Consider the following 18,579-nt stretch of genomic DNA (forward strand, 5'->3'; position numbering starts at 1 on the left):
TTGCAGCATCACGTAGACCGCTTCGCTATATCACACCCCGTTCGATTCGCCATTTCTCTCACCCTTAGCCTAACGTATTGTCGGTGCCGTCTACTATGGACTAACTAGGGTCCGAGGCTGACCGAGCAGACTAATTCATCGGCGTTATTCTTTTGTTAAATGTGATGGAGCGTCGGTTTGCAGGGCGTCTTGTTACCCCAACGCGTCGGATGGCTGACTGAGGGATAGACGCCGACGCTCGAGATTACGGGATGATCGGCGCGCCTGCGCGCACCGAGAGAACCTCCGGATCCTGGAGAGGATACGGATTTTTGTTTTTCGAGTGTTTCGCGGTCAACGCAAATTAACTTTCGAATATTAGAAACCGTTTAGACAAACTGAACATAGCCGGTGTTGCAAAATTTCACTCTCAACTTTCCGTTGCGTTTAAAGGCAATTTTATTGCAGCTTATCATTTAAGCATTTTGACAAACTTGGCGATTAGGAATTTCGGGAATCGCAAACAATAACATAAATATTTTAGTGCAATGGTTTAAAAAAATATACACTGATCAAGACAAATTCCGCAAGACTGGCAATCTTGTGTCTATATCGAAAAAGCAAAACCAGGTCCACTCAGTTTGGATTCAGCCAGGGATTTGGCACACGGGAAACAGTCTTTCAGTTTCTCAGTCAAAGCATTTTGCTTCAAAAATGCCGAGACCAGCGAAAAGGTCTCCTTATCTATCTATGCTTTACAGGCTACCAGAAATAAGACTTTTACAAAAAAAATGTAAATAAATAAATAACCTCTACCTTAACCAACCAGTATTCGTGGAAATGGAAAATGAAACTATGCAAAGATAGAAAAAGGTGTAAGACTTGTAAGACGCCCTATCTCCTTTGTTGTTTAACAAAATAAATAGGAACTAAAAGTTGAGATTTACACGAAATGATATATATTCACATGACAATTGTTTCGACAACACCGTGTCTTTATCAAATGTAATATTTACAAACTATCTGCTACTATATATATATATATATATATATATATATATATATATATATATATATATATATATATATATATATATATATATATATATATATATATATATATATATATACCGAAAAATGACAATAAAACATTAATGAATGTTATGAGAATTTAAATTTAATAATGGAGAGGTATTTAAATCTAATGTCTCATTTTGTTAATCTCCATTTCTTCCAATAAATTTAATTTACTACTTTTTGTGGCGTCATGTAAAATATCAAAATTGTCGCCCAAAATGTGTTTTTCTGTGTTTAAGTGTGTAGCATAATTAAAATCTAGTTTTTAAACGCTCTTTTTTGTCCGTTAATGCGTTTCTTGAAGGATCTACCTGTTTGTCCATTATAAATTTTAGGACAAGATCCCCATTTCAACCTGAGATTTTGGACATTTTGTTTTATTATTCTTTAAAAATTTTCCTATTGTCTTGTTAGTTCTGAGAGCTATTTTTAAATCACATTTGACAAATGTTTTGAAACTTTTTCGCTGGGTTCTCTTATGTATGTAATTCTTTTAAGTTGTTCTTGTTCTGTATTAGGTTTCGGATAAATAGAGTTTACTGTTGTCTGGATTTGTTTTTTATTTATAATTTTATCGATAATCGATTGTAGCCGTTGTTCAGTGCAATTTGTTTAATGATATTAAGTTCTTTGTTGTCATTTTCTGTTGAGAGTGGCGTATTAAGAAGTCTGTGTATAAAAGAGTGAAACGCAGCCATTTTGTGTGTATAAGGGTAATTTGAGCTATTATGCATGACTGTGCCCGTGTGTGAAGGTTTATGGTAAATGGAAAAATCTCATTTATCTTGCGTTTTCGTAATAGTTAAGTCTAAAAAATGTAATAGAGTTATCCTGTTCAATTTCGATAGTGAAGTTTATACGATTATGTAATGAGTTAATGTAATTTAAGAAAGAATTCAATTGTCTGTCTTTTCTAACAAAACAAGCAAAGACATCATCCACGTATCTATACCACCATAGAAATCTTACTTAAAGGATGTTCTAGTATGATATTTTCCAAATCATCCATTAAAATCTCGGCTAACAATGACATAATCAAACCCTCCTTAGAGATCTAAATCTCTTTAAATTCAAAATAATTTTTGGTCTAAAGATACTATTAAGCAATCTAATAAATCTCGTTTCACCAATGGGTCAACATGTTTCCGAGTGAGGGTGAAATCTACAAAATCTATCACATCCATAGGTGGAATACTGGGAAGTAAATTTTGTACATCAAAAGGCAATATTGTTGCGTTAGAAGGAATTTTGATATCTTTAATTTTGTTGAATAATTCAAAAGAATTTTTTATTGCAAATTTTGGTTTAAAATCTGTGGGGAACTTTAAAATATTTACTAATTTTGTTGAGAGTTTAACTGCTGGAGCTATTACATAAGACACGACTGGTCTAATGGGCATATTTTGTTTATGTAATTTACCTAAAGAATATCATTTCGGAGGATGTGGATTCATAATTGTTAAAAAAATACTTGTCTTTTACATTAAATAGTGTGGACTTAGTGATTACTTCCTTGACTTGTATATATAGTAGCAGGTAGTTTGTAAATATTACATTTGATAAAGACACGACGTTGTAGAAACAATTGTCATGTCAAAATATATAATTTCGTGAAAATCTAAACTTTTAGTTCTTATTTATTTTGTTAAATGGATTTTCATCAAGTAAAAGCCACCTCAGTTCATTTTTATTGTTTAATGACGGTATAAAAATCAATGGTCATCCAGTCAAGGACATTCGTTACGCTGATGATACTGTCGTCATTGCTGAAAATCAAAAAGCACTGCAACGCCCTATCGACAGACTATCAGCTGAAGGAGCATTACTCTGCTTAAAACAAAAGTTATGGTAATAAGCAGAATACCAGATTAAACGCCAACAGGTCCAACAGGTGTCCAAATTTAAGTATCTAGGCAGCTGGATTCGAAACAGGTTCGAACAAGCCAGAATCACGTCATACTGACTAAGCAGAGCCATAGTTTCGATTAAGTTATTGTTACGTAAAGTATGCTCTGTGTTACTCTCCGGCCCTTAAGGCTAATACTATAAACCGACTTGAAGCATTTGAAATGTGGTTATTCAATCATCGACATGGACACATACAACAAACATTGAGGTTCTGAGACGTATGGGAGCGGAAAGCGAATTGTTGCAAATAATTAAAAGAAGAATAGCAATTTATCTAGGTCTTTATATATTTAGAAACACGAATTCCTGAAGCTAATGATGGAAGGAAAATGAGTTTGAGTATTCATGGCTTAACAATATTAGAGTCGGGACTGGTCTCGATGCTCACTTATTCTTTAGACCTACACTGGCCAGTGGAGAATTTGCCAGCATTGTCGCCAACATCCATTAAATAGATATGGCACCTTAAGAAGAGAAGTTCGGTTTATTTTTATTAAGGGATGATTTTTAATAGTTTTAAGACTTTTCGACGTTCTTTCGATAACTTTGGATGCATAAGTTTTCTAGAGTTTTTCAAATGAATTAAATTGAATAAAACTGCAATCTATTCGCCAAAGTTCGACGTGAATGTCGTCTCTTGGGGTAGCAGATACATTTCCGTTGCCTTAACATCGTTTGCCTAGATTTTTTGTAACAATTTTATCGTAAACTTTAAAATAACATATGATTTGAAGGAGTAAACAATTGTTTTTGTGAGGAGTTGATAAAATACGCTTCTCATCCATCTTGAGAAAAGTTAATTTACTTGCCTCGTACAAAAATGCATGCGTTTATTTTTAAGCTCGTAAAAGCAATTGTTTACGTAGTTCGCCGTTGCAAACGACCGGGGTTTAAAACAAGAACCGTGGAAAACAATAACGCGTGGCTAGAAAAATGCTGCTAAGAACAAACACATGATGCCCACTCCGTTTGCTATTTCTAGTCCGGCTTAAAGCATCAACATATCGTCTGACTCGAACAAACACGCGCCTCGTAAAATCCACGGGTTGACGGTTATTTTTGACACGCGGAAAAACAAACCCCTAGCAAACGCGGAAACTCTTGTTTACCCAGTTTGACCGACGGGGAAAGTTAACGACCGTGAAAACTTCGTCGTCGCCAGATAAAATAAACACCGAATTAGACAAAATCAACACCGTTTATGAAGATTTTCTGTTCCTAATAATTTTTTTTACAATACGTGCAATATATAAGTTAATGTAGTGCAGTGCTTGACATGTTATTTTTTTTTTAATTTAATTTTAATTTTAAATACAAATCCCCTGATGTTGCGCTATTATTTTTTTATATGTAAATTAAGGAATTATAGACTCCTTACAGTATTTGCACTAAAGAACAAATTATGTATGAACTAACTTGACAGTTAAGTGAAGAATAACCACCGAGAGGCGACGAAAATATTTTACCACCAACTAAACGGTTGTTCTGTTTTGAAAAATCGTATATAGAAAAATAAATTTCCTTCACTTCACAAACTCTGTAATTAAACTTAAAAATCCTCGATAGTGTAATGTACGGAGGATGGGGGGAGCATGCGGCATCCTTCACTGATTATTATTCATAGAACATGGCGCATTTACGGTGCTTCCCTTTGTTAAAAGCATTCACTTTGTTCGAGCCGTCCATATTCATGTCTTATGCAAGCCACAAATTAGATGAGATTTCGCTAAAAGTCGCTTTCCATTTTTGAATAGTACTTTTATGCTCTCTACACGTTTATACTCGACTGTTTCACTGGATCATTTTCATGTAAAATCATATGCGAACTTGTCATTAGGCAGGCAGATAAAAAAACATCAGCGGTGGACAAAATTTTATACAGTGGCGAGTCAAAATGGACGTCGAAAAGAAAAATTTTGGTTACTGGCATGCCCGAGCGAAAAAAATGGCTCCATTGAGATATTGTGAACGAAGGCATCGGAAGATGATGAATGAATATGAAATTTCTCTCTCAGCGGGCGTTGGATATGGATTATGAATGTGCCAGAATATAAAGAGAAAATAGAGACTAAGACCATATTTTTGGAAAGCTTAGCTTGTGTCGATATTATGTAGAACGTAAAACTATGCCTTTAGAAAAGATTATTCGCTTTGAGGAGCCATTATATATCTTTGAAGCTAGATTAGGATACGATGCAACATTTTCACACAGAACTTCGTTACCAGTTGATGGAGTGATCGAACCCCTGAGGTTCTATCGATTCTTACTACTCTCAGAAAGTAAAGTTTTATCAATGGGTTCTTCTCTTTCTTCAGTGATTGCGATGCACCAAATGGTTTGAAGAGTAGAAGAGAAGAGGGAAAGATATATATATATTATAGTTTTAGAATTAAAATCTCAAGACTGCACTTAATGAGGTGTACTGCTATAATGTTGGAAAAGTAAACAATGGTCTCTTATCGAACCATTGCCTATCACCTGCAACCAAATCGAAAAAATTGAATAAATTATTTTAAAAGAAGCAAGTAATCTGTATCCCCTTTACAATTTCAATATCATTTGATGACTGTACCTGGCAACAAAAATTTCGATATCTCTCTCGGTTCTCTAGTTACTTCTAATGGGCCTTTATTATTGTCATTATTTTTTCACACTATGTTGCAAGGTTGCGCTTCATCTTTTGTTATTTCACAATCTAGACGTTTTTGTCGTTGTTTCATTACCGTGTCGACGCCGGAAATGAGAGACGTTCGACGATCTAAAATTAATTTTAAAGAGCGATCTTTTGCGTGGAAACCCCCGTCTCCTGGCACGACGCCCAATGCCCCGAAGTGCACACTATCGATTCGCGCTTCGCTTTCGTGCGAACCCTTATGAGCATTTTCTCTTTTGCGACGGCAATCGAAATATCATTTCGCGCGCTTTTGTTCTCCGACACCCGAAAAAATTACCTTAAAAGTTAAATTAATTAAAAAACCTTGTAGTGGTTTAAAAAAATGCTGCTTAATTGTTTAAGTTATCGAAATTTACTCCGTTCGACGGTACAAACCCCGTTTGTACAACTAGAGCTGGAATCAAGCGTTACCAACCTCTTTGACATTCTTATTGACCCGCTCCTGTTGCTTCTTGTCGCTCATAAACTGCTTCAACTCATCTATGATACCCTCAGGTCCGTTTCTCGCACTCCAAATGCTTTTCCTAGGTTTCCGGGCACGTTCGCCATCGTTCTTCGACAGGTAGAGGGAGTTGGCGTCTGTGTTCTCAGTCTCCACGCCTTCGACAAAGTTGATGTACACGTTGCTGTTCGGCTTCGCCGCCACGTTGTTCTCCAAGTCCGAATCGACCGTGTCTTTGCGATAGATTAAGCTGCCTCTAAGACTCTGCGGCGGCTTGGGGGACACTTGCGACTTCTTGCAATGCCTTCGAGGCAACGTAAGGGAACAATAAGATAGAGAATCCTGTGCGAGGCACGCCGTACAGATCGGTTTACCTGGACTCTTTGTGAGCGAGCGTAGTGTCGGACAGGCTGAACTTCTTGTATCTCTTTCGCGGCTTCTTCTCCACCTTCGACTGGTGTTCGAAGTCGTCGATTATCCTCTTGATGATGTTTATGTTTTCCGGGTCGACGTTGTTTATCAGTTTTTTGTCCATTTTTTTACTCGTCGATTGTATTACCATGGTTCACTAACATTGTTTATTCACTTCACTCTGTCCAACGCGTCGCTACTGGGGCGGGTGCGCGTGACTTCGGGCGGAGTGAGGCGGGTCTAAACCGTATCGGTACCTACTGCCGTACTAAAGCGTGCTTTAAAACGTGTGACTGCGACCTAAAAGGCTCCATAATTTTGTATTGCAAGCAATTGAAAATTAATGAGGTATAATTTTAAACATAGCACATCTAAATTTTTCAAAAAAACTTTCACAGGCTACTGTAATACTTTTAATAAAACTTCTGGGTTCCTCCTGCATCGATTTTGTTGAATCGAACTTGATAACGTTTCGCCAATCATTGTGTCGGCTTTTTCAAACCTTGACTGTACTTATATATTGTTTGAGGGGGACGGAGCTAAATGAAGGACATAACCACCGCCTCGGATGAAAGGCTATATTGTCCATATTGGTGACAGGTAAAGACCTGATTTGCGGTTAAGGTTGTTAGATTTTCATAGACTCTCGGATTTTTCGTTGGTAGAAGAATTGATTACATGCAAGCTCTGAAGAAGAAAACAGGATGATTGGCGAAACGTTAGCAATTTCGACTCTACAAAAACCGACGAATGAGGAATCTAGAAGTTTTATAATAGGTATTACAGTAGCCTGTGGAAGTTTCTTTGAAAAATTAACGAACATCAAGTGCAAAAGCAGAAAGTTAGAAGATCACCGACTGAAACTGGCGAGAGTACTCTGTACACTGATCTTATTGTTACGTTGTATAAACCTCAATTTTCTTAAAATATCCCCTCTTGTCAAAACCTTGTCCGCTTATAAAATTTACTTCGAGAAAGAATTCATCATACCCGTAAGGAAATAGACCAAATCAATAAGACGCTTCTGTTTCTATAAAAATAAAAATCTTCAATCTTCAATCAAAGCTTTAAATCTTCGTTTATACTCTACCCAGAATGACATTCAGAAATTTGAAAAACTAACGTCCACATTAGGTAAACCATCAAACTCTTCTCAACTACCAAACACGGAGATAAATGTATCATCGCAATAACTTTCGGAAACGGAAAACTCAGTTCTTTCAAAAGGTTGCAACTTTGTGCTTGCCCCAAGTATTATTCCAAAAGAGGAAATCATTTCAAATGTCGAGTCTATCTTGAACAAACTGCCATCTCAAACAGCTAATGAAAAAAAAACGCAAAAATCTAATATTGCAAAGCCTGAACGTCTTGCCCTAAAATATCCTAAATCTAATCCCGACATCATAATCCTAAAAACAGATAAAAGGTGGTTAGTTAATTAGATGGAGAGTTAGATATTCTTACGGACGGATCATATCGTCAAATTAAAAAAGATCCTACGTCATCTTTGTAAAGTGAAAAAATCTGTAACCCCTCATGACTCTCTATGGACTACCAAAGATTCACAAACCTGTATTACCCCTTCGACCTATTGTGAGCACCACTGTTTCTCCAATATATACACTAGCAAAATATCTAGTTTACTTATTATAATCCTTCACAAGGAAAACTGATAGTTTCGTACTTAATTCCTTTCACTTCATTGAACAATAAAATAGCATTACATTAGATACACAAGATATTCTGATTAGATTCCACGTAGAATCCCTCTTTGTTAAAGTTCCTATTTCTGAAACTGCCACCATCATTTCAGATATATTAAAATCAGAGAATCTGGAACCTAACGTTCTCAATTTAATTCAAAAATGCTTGTCTGGAACATATTTTTCTTATAACGGTCAAATTTTTGAACAATCGTCATCACCACTATCACCGCGAATATATTTATGGAAGCCTTTGAGAAGAAAGCTGTCGACACCTTCTATCAAAAACCAACATTATGAAAACGCTATGTGGACGATATTTTTATTATGTGGCCTCAAGGTCAAGAATCCGTAGTAGATTTTCTTAGACCTTTCAAGCCTATACACCCCAACATACGTTCTATCATTGAATTAGAAACTAATAACAACTTCCTATTCTTAGATATTCTCATCAATAGAAAATCAGACCTAACATTGGGTACTTTTTACAAAACTTCTGGATTCCTCCTGCGTCGGTTTTTGTTGAGTCGAAATTGCTGACGTTTCGCCAATCATCCTGTTGGCTACTTCAGAGCTTGACTGTCAAGCATTGGAAAGACCGGACGAAAAATGCCAACTGGGGTCAAAGACGAAAGAGCTTTAAGAATAAGACAAATAAAACTCATCAGCAGTTGCCGAACATAATCAAGAAACTGGACTTAAAATTTTATTCGATAATTTTTTTTTGCATGTAATCAATTCTTTTACCAACCAAAAATCCGAGAGTATACAGAAATCTATAAGCAACCTAACAATCTTAACCGCGACTCAGGTCTCTACCTGTCACCAATATGGAAATCAGTCATCAGAGATGGTGTTTATGCCCCTCATTAAGCCCCGCCCCCGCAAACAATATAAAAGCAGGTACAGAGTAAAACGCGAGCCAGTTTCAGTCAAGCTCTGAATAAGCCAAAAGCAAGTTCGACTCAAGAAAAACCAACGCAACAAGAATCTATAAACAATTACGCCCCCTGGTGGACATTACAGAAACTCGAAAATAATTGTCAGTTTTTTTTTGACCGATTTATTTAATGTATGCCTTTAGCTGATGAGCTGGTTGTAATAGGAGGCATCAACATACCCCTTTCAAAAATTCCTACGTTACTGCTCAGTTTAATATCGTCTTAAATTCCACAAAATACTCAAAAGATTGGCCTTTTAAAAGGGAGCGTACAATATAGAGACAGGCATAATCGTTCTGATCAACAAGTTCCACAAATACCACCAAAGTTCGTTAAGTATCTTGATAGAAAACGCTTTAATGCTAACCTACTGGATGTGAACTGGGGTGAGGTTTTTTTATGATACTATTATTGAGGTAAAAGTGACGAGGGTGAGGGAGAAAATTTTGGCAAGAAACATCGCAACCAACTTCTTTGTAAATAAAAAAAAATCCAAAAATTTACAAGATTAGGAAGCTTATAAAGCCTATTTTGACTTCACTTGTCGCAAGGAGTCTTCAAAAAAATGTGGCGAACTTTTGGTTAGTTAAATGTTTACAAAATAATAAAAAATTGCAATGAGATACCGCTTCACCTTAGAAATCCAAACTTAACTAACAAGCATTTTATAGACTTTATGAGACAGATTTCTCATTCCCCAAGTACTGAAACCTTTAGGAGTTATTTAGTTTCAAAGCTTTCAAATAAAGAATGATTACTTGGTCTGAGCTCCATCCCAATTAAAGTCCAAGCTTCAAAAAAGGATGGAATATCTCTTGAAATTTTTAGACTGTGCTGTACATCTTGCACAATCTTGCACATCTTGCAACAATCTTGCCCGTGTTATCACACCTTTTTAATTCATGCGCAAGGGAAGTTGCAATGGTTTTCCCTTTAGCTAAAGTTAGTGCTATAATATGGCCTTTGGCAACCTTTTCTGTGCAAAACTCTTGGGTTTCAACCAAAAACAATCAGATTAATTCGTAATTACTTATAAAAAAGATCACAGATAGTAGAAATTGATAATATGAGGTCGGGGGCATTAGTGTTGGACAGAGACCTCCTCTGGAACCTTTGTTCTTTGTTATCTTCACTTCGGATATGATCGATTATGTTGAGCAGTGTAACATACGCTGATGGCATCCAATTATATGCAAATTTCCCAAGATCTGAGGGTGCTGAAGTTTAAAAGAAAGTAAATAGAAGTTAGAAGTTTAGACCTTTCAAAGGTTGAGCTAGTAAGCTACTTGACATTTCAATCAATAATGTTTCCGAATGCAACAAGTTGTGTGTTATTTTTGAAAATAACTTAAGATTTAAGGCGCATTTTTCGAAAATACTGCAATTTTGTATTTGGTTAGTTTGGATTTGGATTTGGCCCCTGAAGCCAAACTACTAAAAATCTAAAACCCAAAGACAATGTCAACGAAAAATTTTTGGCCTAACATCGCCGATATATCAAAACTTCAATTAGCCTCCTTTTTACATAAGAGTGGTGTTCATAATCATTGCACAGGTTTTAACAATCTTTATAAGATACCAAAAATACACAAAGCTGTGTCTCAGAATTCATTTTCTTTTTTAAATTTTAAAAATAAACTGTTAATGGAAATTATATAATAAATTATATTTTATCGCTTTTTTTTTGCCTATTTCAACAACATTACCTTTTTCCCAGGTTTGTTGTTATTATTTATTTATGAAATTACTTTTAAAATTTGCAATATTGTAAGTTGATTTATGGATTTTTTTTCATGCTGGGTTAAGTTAACAGCTCAGTTGCTCTTCACCGAGTGAAAAATAAAGGCGTATTTATTTATTTTTTGCAAATGTCGAGGACAATCTGTCTCCCTAATACTGTATTTCGTTGTTCTTTTTTTGCATATTACGATTCCACCAAGAAATATGTATATCGTATCGATAAAATTTAAAAAAGAAAATGCTTTGTTATTATCTCCTTTAACTCAGCATCCGAACCCTTTATAGTATTAATGTATTATTAAGAGTTCAGTGAAGCGTCTAAATAATTATTTCATACGGGATGTTCCAGACACTTGCTAACTTGATGCTTGCTAAACCAATTTTTCGAAATTGTGCTAAATACGGTGCCAAAGCGAGCAAGCGGTCTACAACCAGTCAAAAATAAAAAAAGAGCACCTTTTTCATCTGCCTTGATCGCGTCCCTTATTATGTCGTCTATAATATACCGTGTAAGTCACATTGAAAAAAGCCCTTCGCCAATAATCGAATTTAACGTAAATGAATCAATATCTGAAAAAAAGAAATGCAAAGAGCTTTGACCGAATTCGGCTCATTTTTTTATTTTGCGATCCGATGTTCAAATCATTTTGCTGCGATAAATGGTGGGGGATGGGGGGTTGTTTCCTTTAAATACTTCTAAGCCTCGTCGAGACTTTCCTTCTTGCTTCGAAAATCAATTTGCAAATAAAAATATCCGCGTTTCGTAAACTGGATTTAAGAAGTTTTACTTCTCTTTTTTTATAGCACGCTAAAGATGCTGTAGGGTACGAATTTTAGGCTTAGGAGATCGCGGTGGTGTTTAAACTTCATAAATTGACATTTTTATTCCTTAAACAATTAGTAATTACAAAAAAAGTATTTAAAAAAAAAACAATTTCCCTTGCAAAAATTTAATAGCAGTAAACAAAAGAGTTCTGTTAGAGTAATACCAACCAAATAAAAAAATAAAACTAAAACAAATATCCCACTTTTTAAGGCTTTTGTTTTCTCACTTTCTTTCTATTTGCTAATCACATCTTGCTGTCTTTCGTTGATCTTTCCCCATAGTACTATTTCCTTTTAAAATCCAAGCTGTGGAAAGCAAAATAGCAAAAATTATGATGATGGTTGTGTTTAATATTAAGATTTCTTTTTGGTTGGTAATATTTTTGTACTCATAGAAATGTTTGAATATTTCGTATTTATTTTCCAAACATTAAAAACGCCACCTTTTCAGTTAGAAAAGCAAGGATTTTAGTGTTTTATCGGTGTTATTGTTTCCCAATATTGTAATATATCGTTTTGACAATAAGTACTATAATTATTGCTGGCGTTTTTAACTGTAATTTTAAACATTCCAACATTAAAAACATTCCAAACATTAAAAACGCAACTTTTTCAGTCTATCTATGCGATGACATGCACTAAAAAGCAAAGATTTTAATGTTTTATCGGTGTTATTGTTTTTCATTATTGCAATACATCGTTTTGACAATAAGTACTATAATTATTGTTGGCATTTTTTAACTGTAATTTTATATATATTTTACTAATAGGTGTCTTGAAAATATTCCCAAAGATGACGACCTTATTTTATTTTTATCATTGATATCATATGTTAGGAAAGATATATAGAAATGCGGTTTTCAGTACCGTGTTAGACCCTTATTTGACAATTGTTGAAACAAATTGATATGGTTTTTTAGTGGTCATGTCGTAAAGCGCACTCTAGCGGCGATAGAAGCAATCGAAATCAATCTTCTCGTTAATGTCCATAGCAACGACTTCAAGTTCGACAAAATACGTTCACCTATTCTGACACTTATTTCCGAAAAATGTTCTTTCAGCTGTATATAAGATTATTATCTTAATATACTTTTTTCTTAGCTTAATTACCCATCCGCTGGACAGGGTAGCCTTAATAAGAGTGTTTTAACAGGAAAAAAGTAGAACAAATTCGACTTACATGTCAAAGGCTCTATTTTTGATAAACATTTTATGGTTAAAACCACATGGTCATATCTTCGGAACCAGCCTTTTGAAAATTGAGAAGAACTTTTTATTGATGAAAATTTATTGCGAGATTCAGAGGAACAAAATGGGGTTCGAGTAGAATCTGATTATATGTTTTACAAAACTTCTGGATTCATCCTGTGTCTTCTTCAGAGCTTGACTGAAACTGTTCGACTCAACAAATATGGACGAAGTAGGAATCAAGAAGTTTTGTAAAAAGTATTACAGTAGCCTGTGGGAGTTTCTTAGAGGAATCTGTTTATATTTAATGCTGATAATTTTTTTTGCATATTTCCAATACTCTAAAATAATTTTGACAAGGAACTTGCAACAGGAAAGTCTGACATTCGAAATAATTTACGAATTCTTTAAGTACTATAAAAAGCGCAAAAATCTGTCTGATTCTTAAATTTAAAAAAAATTCTATAAAATTTATAAAAAAATATAAAATCATATAAAAATAAAATCACTAGCGACTTTTTGATAAAAACATTTCTGTTTAACAGCTGCACGAGGTCAATGTTAAACCAAATTTAATTACGTTAATTAATTACATATTAATTATGACACGTTAGAATAAATATAAATACATAACATATTTTGTAACTTCGAATAAAATGTAATGTAGACAAGTTCACCTGACTTTCGTAGATTTACAGAAAGCTGACGGACACGGTCCTCAAAGTTGTTGTCGGCAATGCGTCGAAATGGGACAAGCAATACATATTTAAAAGCTGTCAAAGCTCTGTATACCAATGCAATCAAGGCCAAAAAGATTCCCATCAACGAAAGGTCTAAGGCCAAGGTGCTCTCTTAACTCTTGTACTCTTTAAGATGTATATTGAAATCGTGTAATAGAAAATATAGTGGCAAAGAATTACCGATGTTGCTCACCCTTCTTCTTACTGACGACTTATAGTTGGAGATAAACATGGTTACATACTGCGAAAACTATAACAAGGATTTGAATAGTGGGTCACTATGTGTTTGTCTTTTAAATATTTTGGCGTAACCCTTTCTCCAAGCGCGGTCAAGGCGAAGAGTGATTTCTCCGATTAATTCTCTATTGTGGAGCAAAAAAATTACAGAAAAGAATTAAAAAATACTACACTTTCGTAGAAATAATAACTTCATATGGCTCAGAAACCTGGAAATTAAATAAGGGAGACAAGGATAAACTGCTGACTGCGGAGATGGACTAATGTAAGACGATCTATGGGCGACGATGGAATTATAAGAATGCGGTAGAATCCAAAAGAATAACATGGTACGGCCATCTCTAAAGAATGAACCGAAGCGGGTGATCAAAATGCGTGATAGACCGCCAAGAGCCTGGAGAGATGATTTACTGCAGGCGATGGAACAACAGATTTAGAACATTATTTATTATTATTATTTATTAGTATTTGTTAAGAACCTATTAGTTTTCGTTGCTATATGTGAAACCCCGCTATGTGTGAACACGCCAGAGTCACGTGACTATCATGCATCAATCACGGTCCAAGTGCGTGCCAGACCGTTTGTGCAGCCGAAGGGATGCCGCCCAGCGCGCCAGTACCGAACTGACCACCACAAGGGAAAGTGCGTTTGACGGTACGAGAGCAAGATACAGTCCACACACGAAGGTGTATAGAGGTTCTATACATTTTTTGGTCCATTCGATCGGATTTTTGGACAGAAACAAGAATTTCTTGGCTATTCATTCGGATTCACGGTTCATTGAACGGATTCGGTTAGTCAATTGGTTTTTTCAAGAGTCTTCACATCCAGCAGCGTATCCTGGACAAGCATTTGAAGTTGTATTCAGTCGGGTGAGAGATTGTTGTCGCAACGATAAAAACAAACTCGCCGTCGGACAGCAAAATCAAGGTAACCTCGTTGCATGCAGAAAACTGTCGCCGTCGGAACTGTTTCATCGCGTTGTGCGTTCGCGTTACGGACAATCGGAAAAAGTTCCAAAGTTTTCCGTTTTCTAAGACAAACTGACGATCGACTGCGTATAGTTATTTGCGTCCATTCATTCATTGTTCATCAACGTTTTCCAAACAAAATTGTACATTTCATCCAAAGATCGTTGAATTTTTTTGTAAAAAGGAGTTCCAATCGTAAAGAAATTTGCCAATTTACATTTGGAAAAACTGCAATTGCAATTTTGGTGTAAATTTAATTAAAAGAGTCATTTACGTTGCATTAGGATCGAGATTTCAGTGCATCTCAGTGATATCGAGTTCGCAAAATTCTGAAAATAATTCATTGTTGATTTGATTTTAAAAATTTCAAAAAATGCCAGCAAAAAGAAAATCAAAAAACCCAAATATGCAAAGCGACTTCCCAGATACCGAAGATGGTGAAGTAAATGCTCGAATTCAAATTTTGGTAAGAAAACGGGCTAGCATAAAAAGCAGGTTAACGCGTTTTTCAAATTATTTTCATGCCGCGAAAACTGAAAATCCTAATCGAGCGACACTACTCGAAATTGAATTACGCTTGAAAGAAATTGAATCGAATTTACTTTCGGAATTTTCTGAAATTCAGTTTGAACTTGAGGGCTTAAATTCGAATGATTTCACGGAATCTGAGTTGGAAAAATTTGAGTTTTCGTATTTTGCTTTAATTTCGGACGCAAAACAGTTCATTTCATCGCACAATGATTTCAACAGAAATTCAACGGAAGATGAAACTCATTCGAGCACATCCATCATTGCCAATGTTCCTCAAAATTCAAATTTTCACCGGAAACCACATGCGAAATTTCCTACTATTGAACTGCCAAAGTTTTCGGGTCAATATGAGCGATGGCAAGAATTTCGAGATACTTTCGTCTCACTTGTACACAAAAGTGAATATCTTGATTCTATCGAAAAATTCCATTACCTGAAAGCTTCACTAGAAGGGCCAGCAGTTCAGTGTATCCAATCCATTGATATTTCCTCCGAAAATTATGATGTAGCGTGGGACATTTTATGTCAGCGTTTCGAGAACAAGCCTTTGTTGGTTCACAATCACATTAAGGCTCTTTTCAACATTCATGATATTAAATCTGATTCGTCAAATTCTTTTAGAAATTTAGTCGATATCATTTCAAAAAACATGCGTTCACTTGAAAATTTAGGAATAAAAACTCAGTTTTGGGATCCTTTGATCATATTTTTGATAACAAGCAAATTAGATGTCGATACGATAAGAGAATGGGAACAGCTAGAGTTCAATGAGGAACTGCCCACCTTATCAGAATTAAAATCATTTCTTTCAAATCGCGCTGATTTTCTTGACAAAGTTTCAATGCACAAAGGAAAACCAAAGAAAGCATTTTATTCCTCTCATGAAAAGAAGACATTTGCATGTTATCATTGCAAAGAACAGCATTCCATTTTTCAATGTCCGAAGTTTCTAGCACTGTCCATTGACCAACGATATAAAACAGTTCAATCTTTAAAATTGTGCCCCAATTGCTTACACAGTGGGCATCCTGTTGAAAAGTATCGTTCAGGTCACTGCAGGCAGTGTAATCAAAAACACAACTCGCTATTGCATCAAGCTGAATCGGAAAAGGAATCGATTACTTCTTCTGATTCAAAACCCGAATCATCGAAAACTCCTATTGAAGGTAAAGTAACATTACACAATTCCTACCCCGAAAGCCAAGTTTTGCTTGCCACCGCGGTAGTTGAAGTATTTGATTCTGATGGTGAAAAACATTTATGCAGAGCACTTCTTGACAATGCTTCAATGTCCAACTTTATTACTTCAGAATTTGTTAACAAATTAGGTGTCGAAAAACACAAATTCAATTCCTCAATTTTAGGCATTGGTCAAAGCAATTCCAGCATAAAACACTCATGCATTGTCAAATTCAAATCCTGTTATTCCAAGTTTTCAAGACAACTAACTTGTTTAGTTATCCCACAAATTACAGGTGAATTACCGAATTGCTATTTCGATCCCATCCAGTTAGAAATACCATCCCACTGTCAGTTAGCCGATCCTAAATTTCATGAACCAGGTCAAGTGGATCTTCTAATTGGCGCAGATACATTTTGGGATTTACTTGATAATGAAAAGATATCTCTCGGGTCACACAAGCCTATTCTACATAACAGTAGATTAGGATGGTTCATTTCTGGTCCGTTAGGCATTTCCACCCCAAATCATTCTTTCTGTCATCTCTCCACTTTAGATGTTCAAAAGCAGTTAGCCAAGTTTTGGGAAATCGAAGAGTTGTCAAGTGAGCCGATCCTGTCGGATGAGGAATTTCAAGCCGAAAAACACTTCTCTGATAATTTTAAGCGCGGTTCAAATGGTAGATTCACTGTAGCCATTCCACTTAAGAAATCATCAACAAACCAATTCTTGCAGCTGGAACGCAAACTTTCGAAAAATCCCAAATTAAAGGCCATGTACACAGATTTTATGACCGAATACCACGATCTAGGCCACATGTCAATTTTTGCTTCATCCAATTCCAAACCTAGATACTATTCACCACACCATGGCGTTCTAAAGGAGGATAGCTTTACTACGAAACTTAGAGTAGTCTTTAACAGCTCAGCTCCCTCTTCATCAGGTGTATCCTACAATTCTATCCAGATGGTTGGGCCTGTGGTACAAGATGATCTGGTTTCCATCATGCTAAGATTTCGGCAACACCAGTATGTCATTTCTGCAGACATCTGTAAAATGTACCGACAAATATTAGTCCAAGAGGAGTATCATCCTTTGCAGCTTATTCTATGGAGAGCAGATCCCATGGATGAACTTCAAACTTTCTCTCTTAATACTGTGACTTATGGTACGGCAAGTGCTCCTTTTCTAGCCACACGCTGCTTAAAACAGTTAGCTATCGAATACGAATCATTGAATCCTCATGCATCTCGAGTCATCAGTAAGGATTTCTACGTCGATGATCTGCTATTTGGAGCTGACAGTTTCGAAGAGGCAGTACATTTGTGTCAGGATGTTTCATCAATCTTAAAATTATGCAAAATAAAGTCTTCCAAGGGACATCACAAACCTTTAACAATCTTCGAACTCCGTCATGCAAAGGAAGTTTTAACCAAGTTGTCTCAACGCGAAAGCTTTTCAAGGGAAATACATGAATTTTCAAAGTTAAATCAGGTTTCCTCAAGAAGCAGACTTCTTAGTTTGACCCCTTTTCTTGACGATGGTCTAATTCGTGTAGGAGGTAGACTTAAACATTCATTATACCCATTTCATAAAAGGCACCCAGCACTTTTATGTTCAAAACATCATTTTACCTACTTGTTATTTAGGTACGAACACAAAGTCCTTCTGCATTGCGGCCCACAATTACTTCTCTCCCATATCAGGGAAACTTTCTGGCCAGTCGCAGGTAGAAATCTTGCCAAGCGCATTGTAAGAGAATGCATTGTGTGCTTTCGATTTAATCCCACTATTCCGACTCCAATAATGGGTAATCTTCCAGAGGCGCGAATTTCACCAAGGCCACCTTTTTCAGACACAGGCATTGATTACGCCGGCCCTTTCCAAATAAAAGATCGCAAGGGACGCGGATGTAAAATACAAAAATGCTATCTCGCACTTTTTATTTGTTTGACTAGCAAGGCAGTTCATCTCGAACTTGTCACTGAATTGTCAACACAAGCCTTTCTTGAGACATTTCAACGGTTCAT

At 35.8% G+C, this 18,579-nt stretch overlaps 1 protein-coding gene across 9 annotated transcripts in view; it reads right to left on the reverse strand.

Annotated features, from left to right (window-relative positions):
• The window catches only part of LOC132706261 (potassium voltage-gated channel subfamily H member 6), a 249,497-nt gene that overhangs the window by 67,646 nt on the left and 163,272 nt on the right, over positions 1-18,579 (reverse strand). Inside the window, exons 2-3 of one of the 9 annotated variants that reach the window (XM_060677495.1) lie at positions 6,456-6,752; positions 6,055-6,385 (exon numbers count right to left, since the gene is read on the reverse strand). The exons of 5 other annotated variants lie outside the window; for them this stretch is intronic. In XM_060677495.1, coding sequence (XP_060533478.1) covers positions 6,055-6,385; positions 6,456-6,643 — 519 coding nt within the window. In that variant the 5' untranslated portion in view covers positions 6,644-6,752. Of the gene's footprint in view, positions 1-6,054; positions 6,386-6,455; positions 6,801-18,579 lie in introns of all 9 variants that reach the window. 3 more of the 9 variants (XM_060677494.1, XM_060677493.1, XM_060677496.1) reach the window with 3 other exon arrangements.

The sequence above is a fragment of the Cylas formicarius genome, unplaced genomic scaffold, assembly GCF_029955315.1.
Source record: "Cylas formicarius isolate icCylForm1 unplaced genomic scaffold, icCylForm1.1 PGA_scaffold_8__14_contigs__length_24414737, whole genome shotgun sequence".
Taxonomy (NCBI): Eukaryota; Metazoa; Arthropoda; class Insecta; order Coleoptera; family Brentidae; genus Cylas; species Cylas formicarius.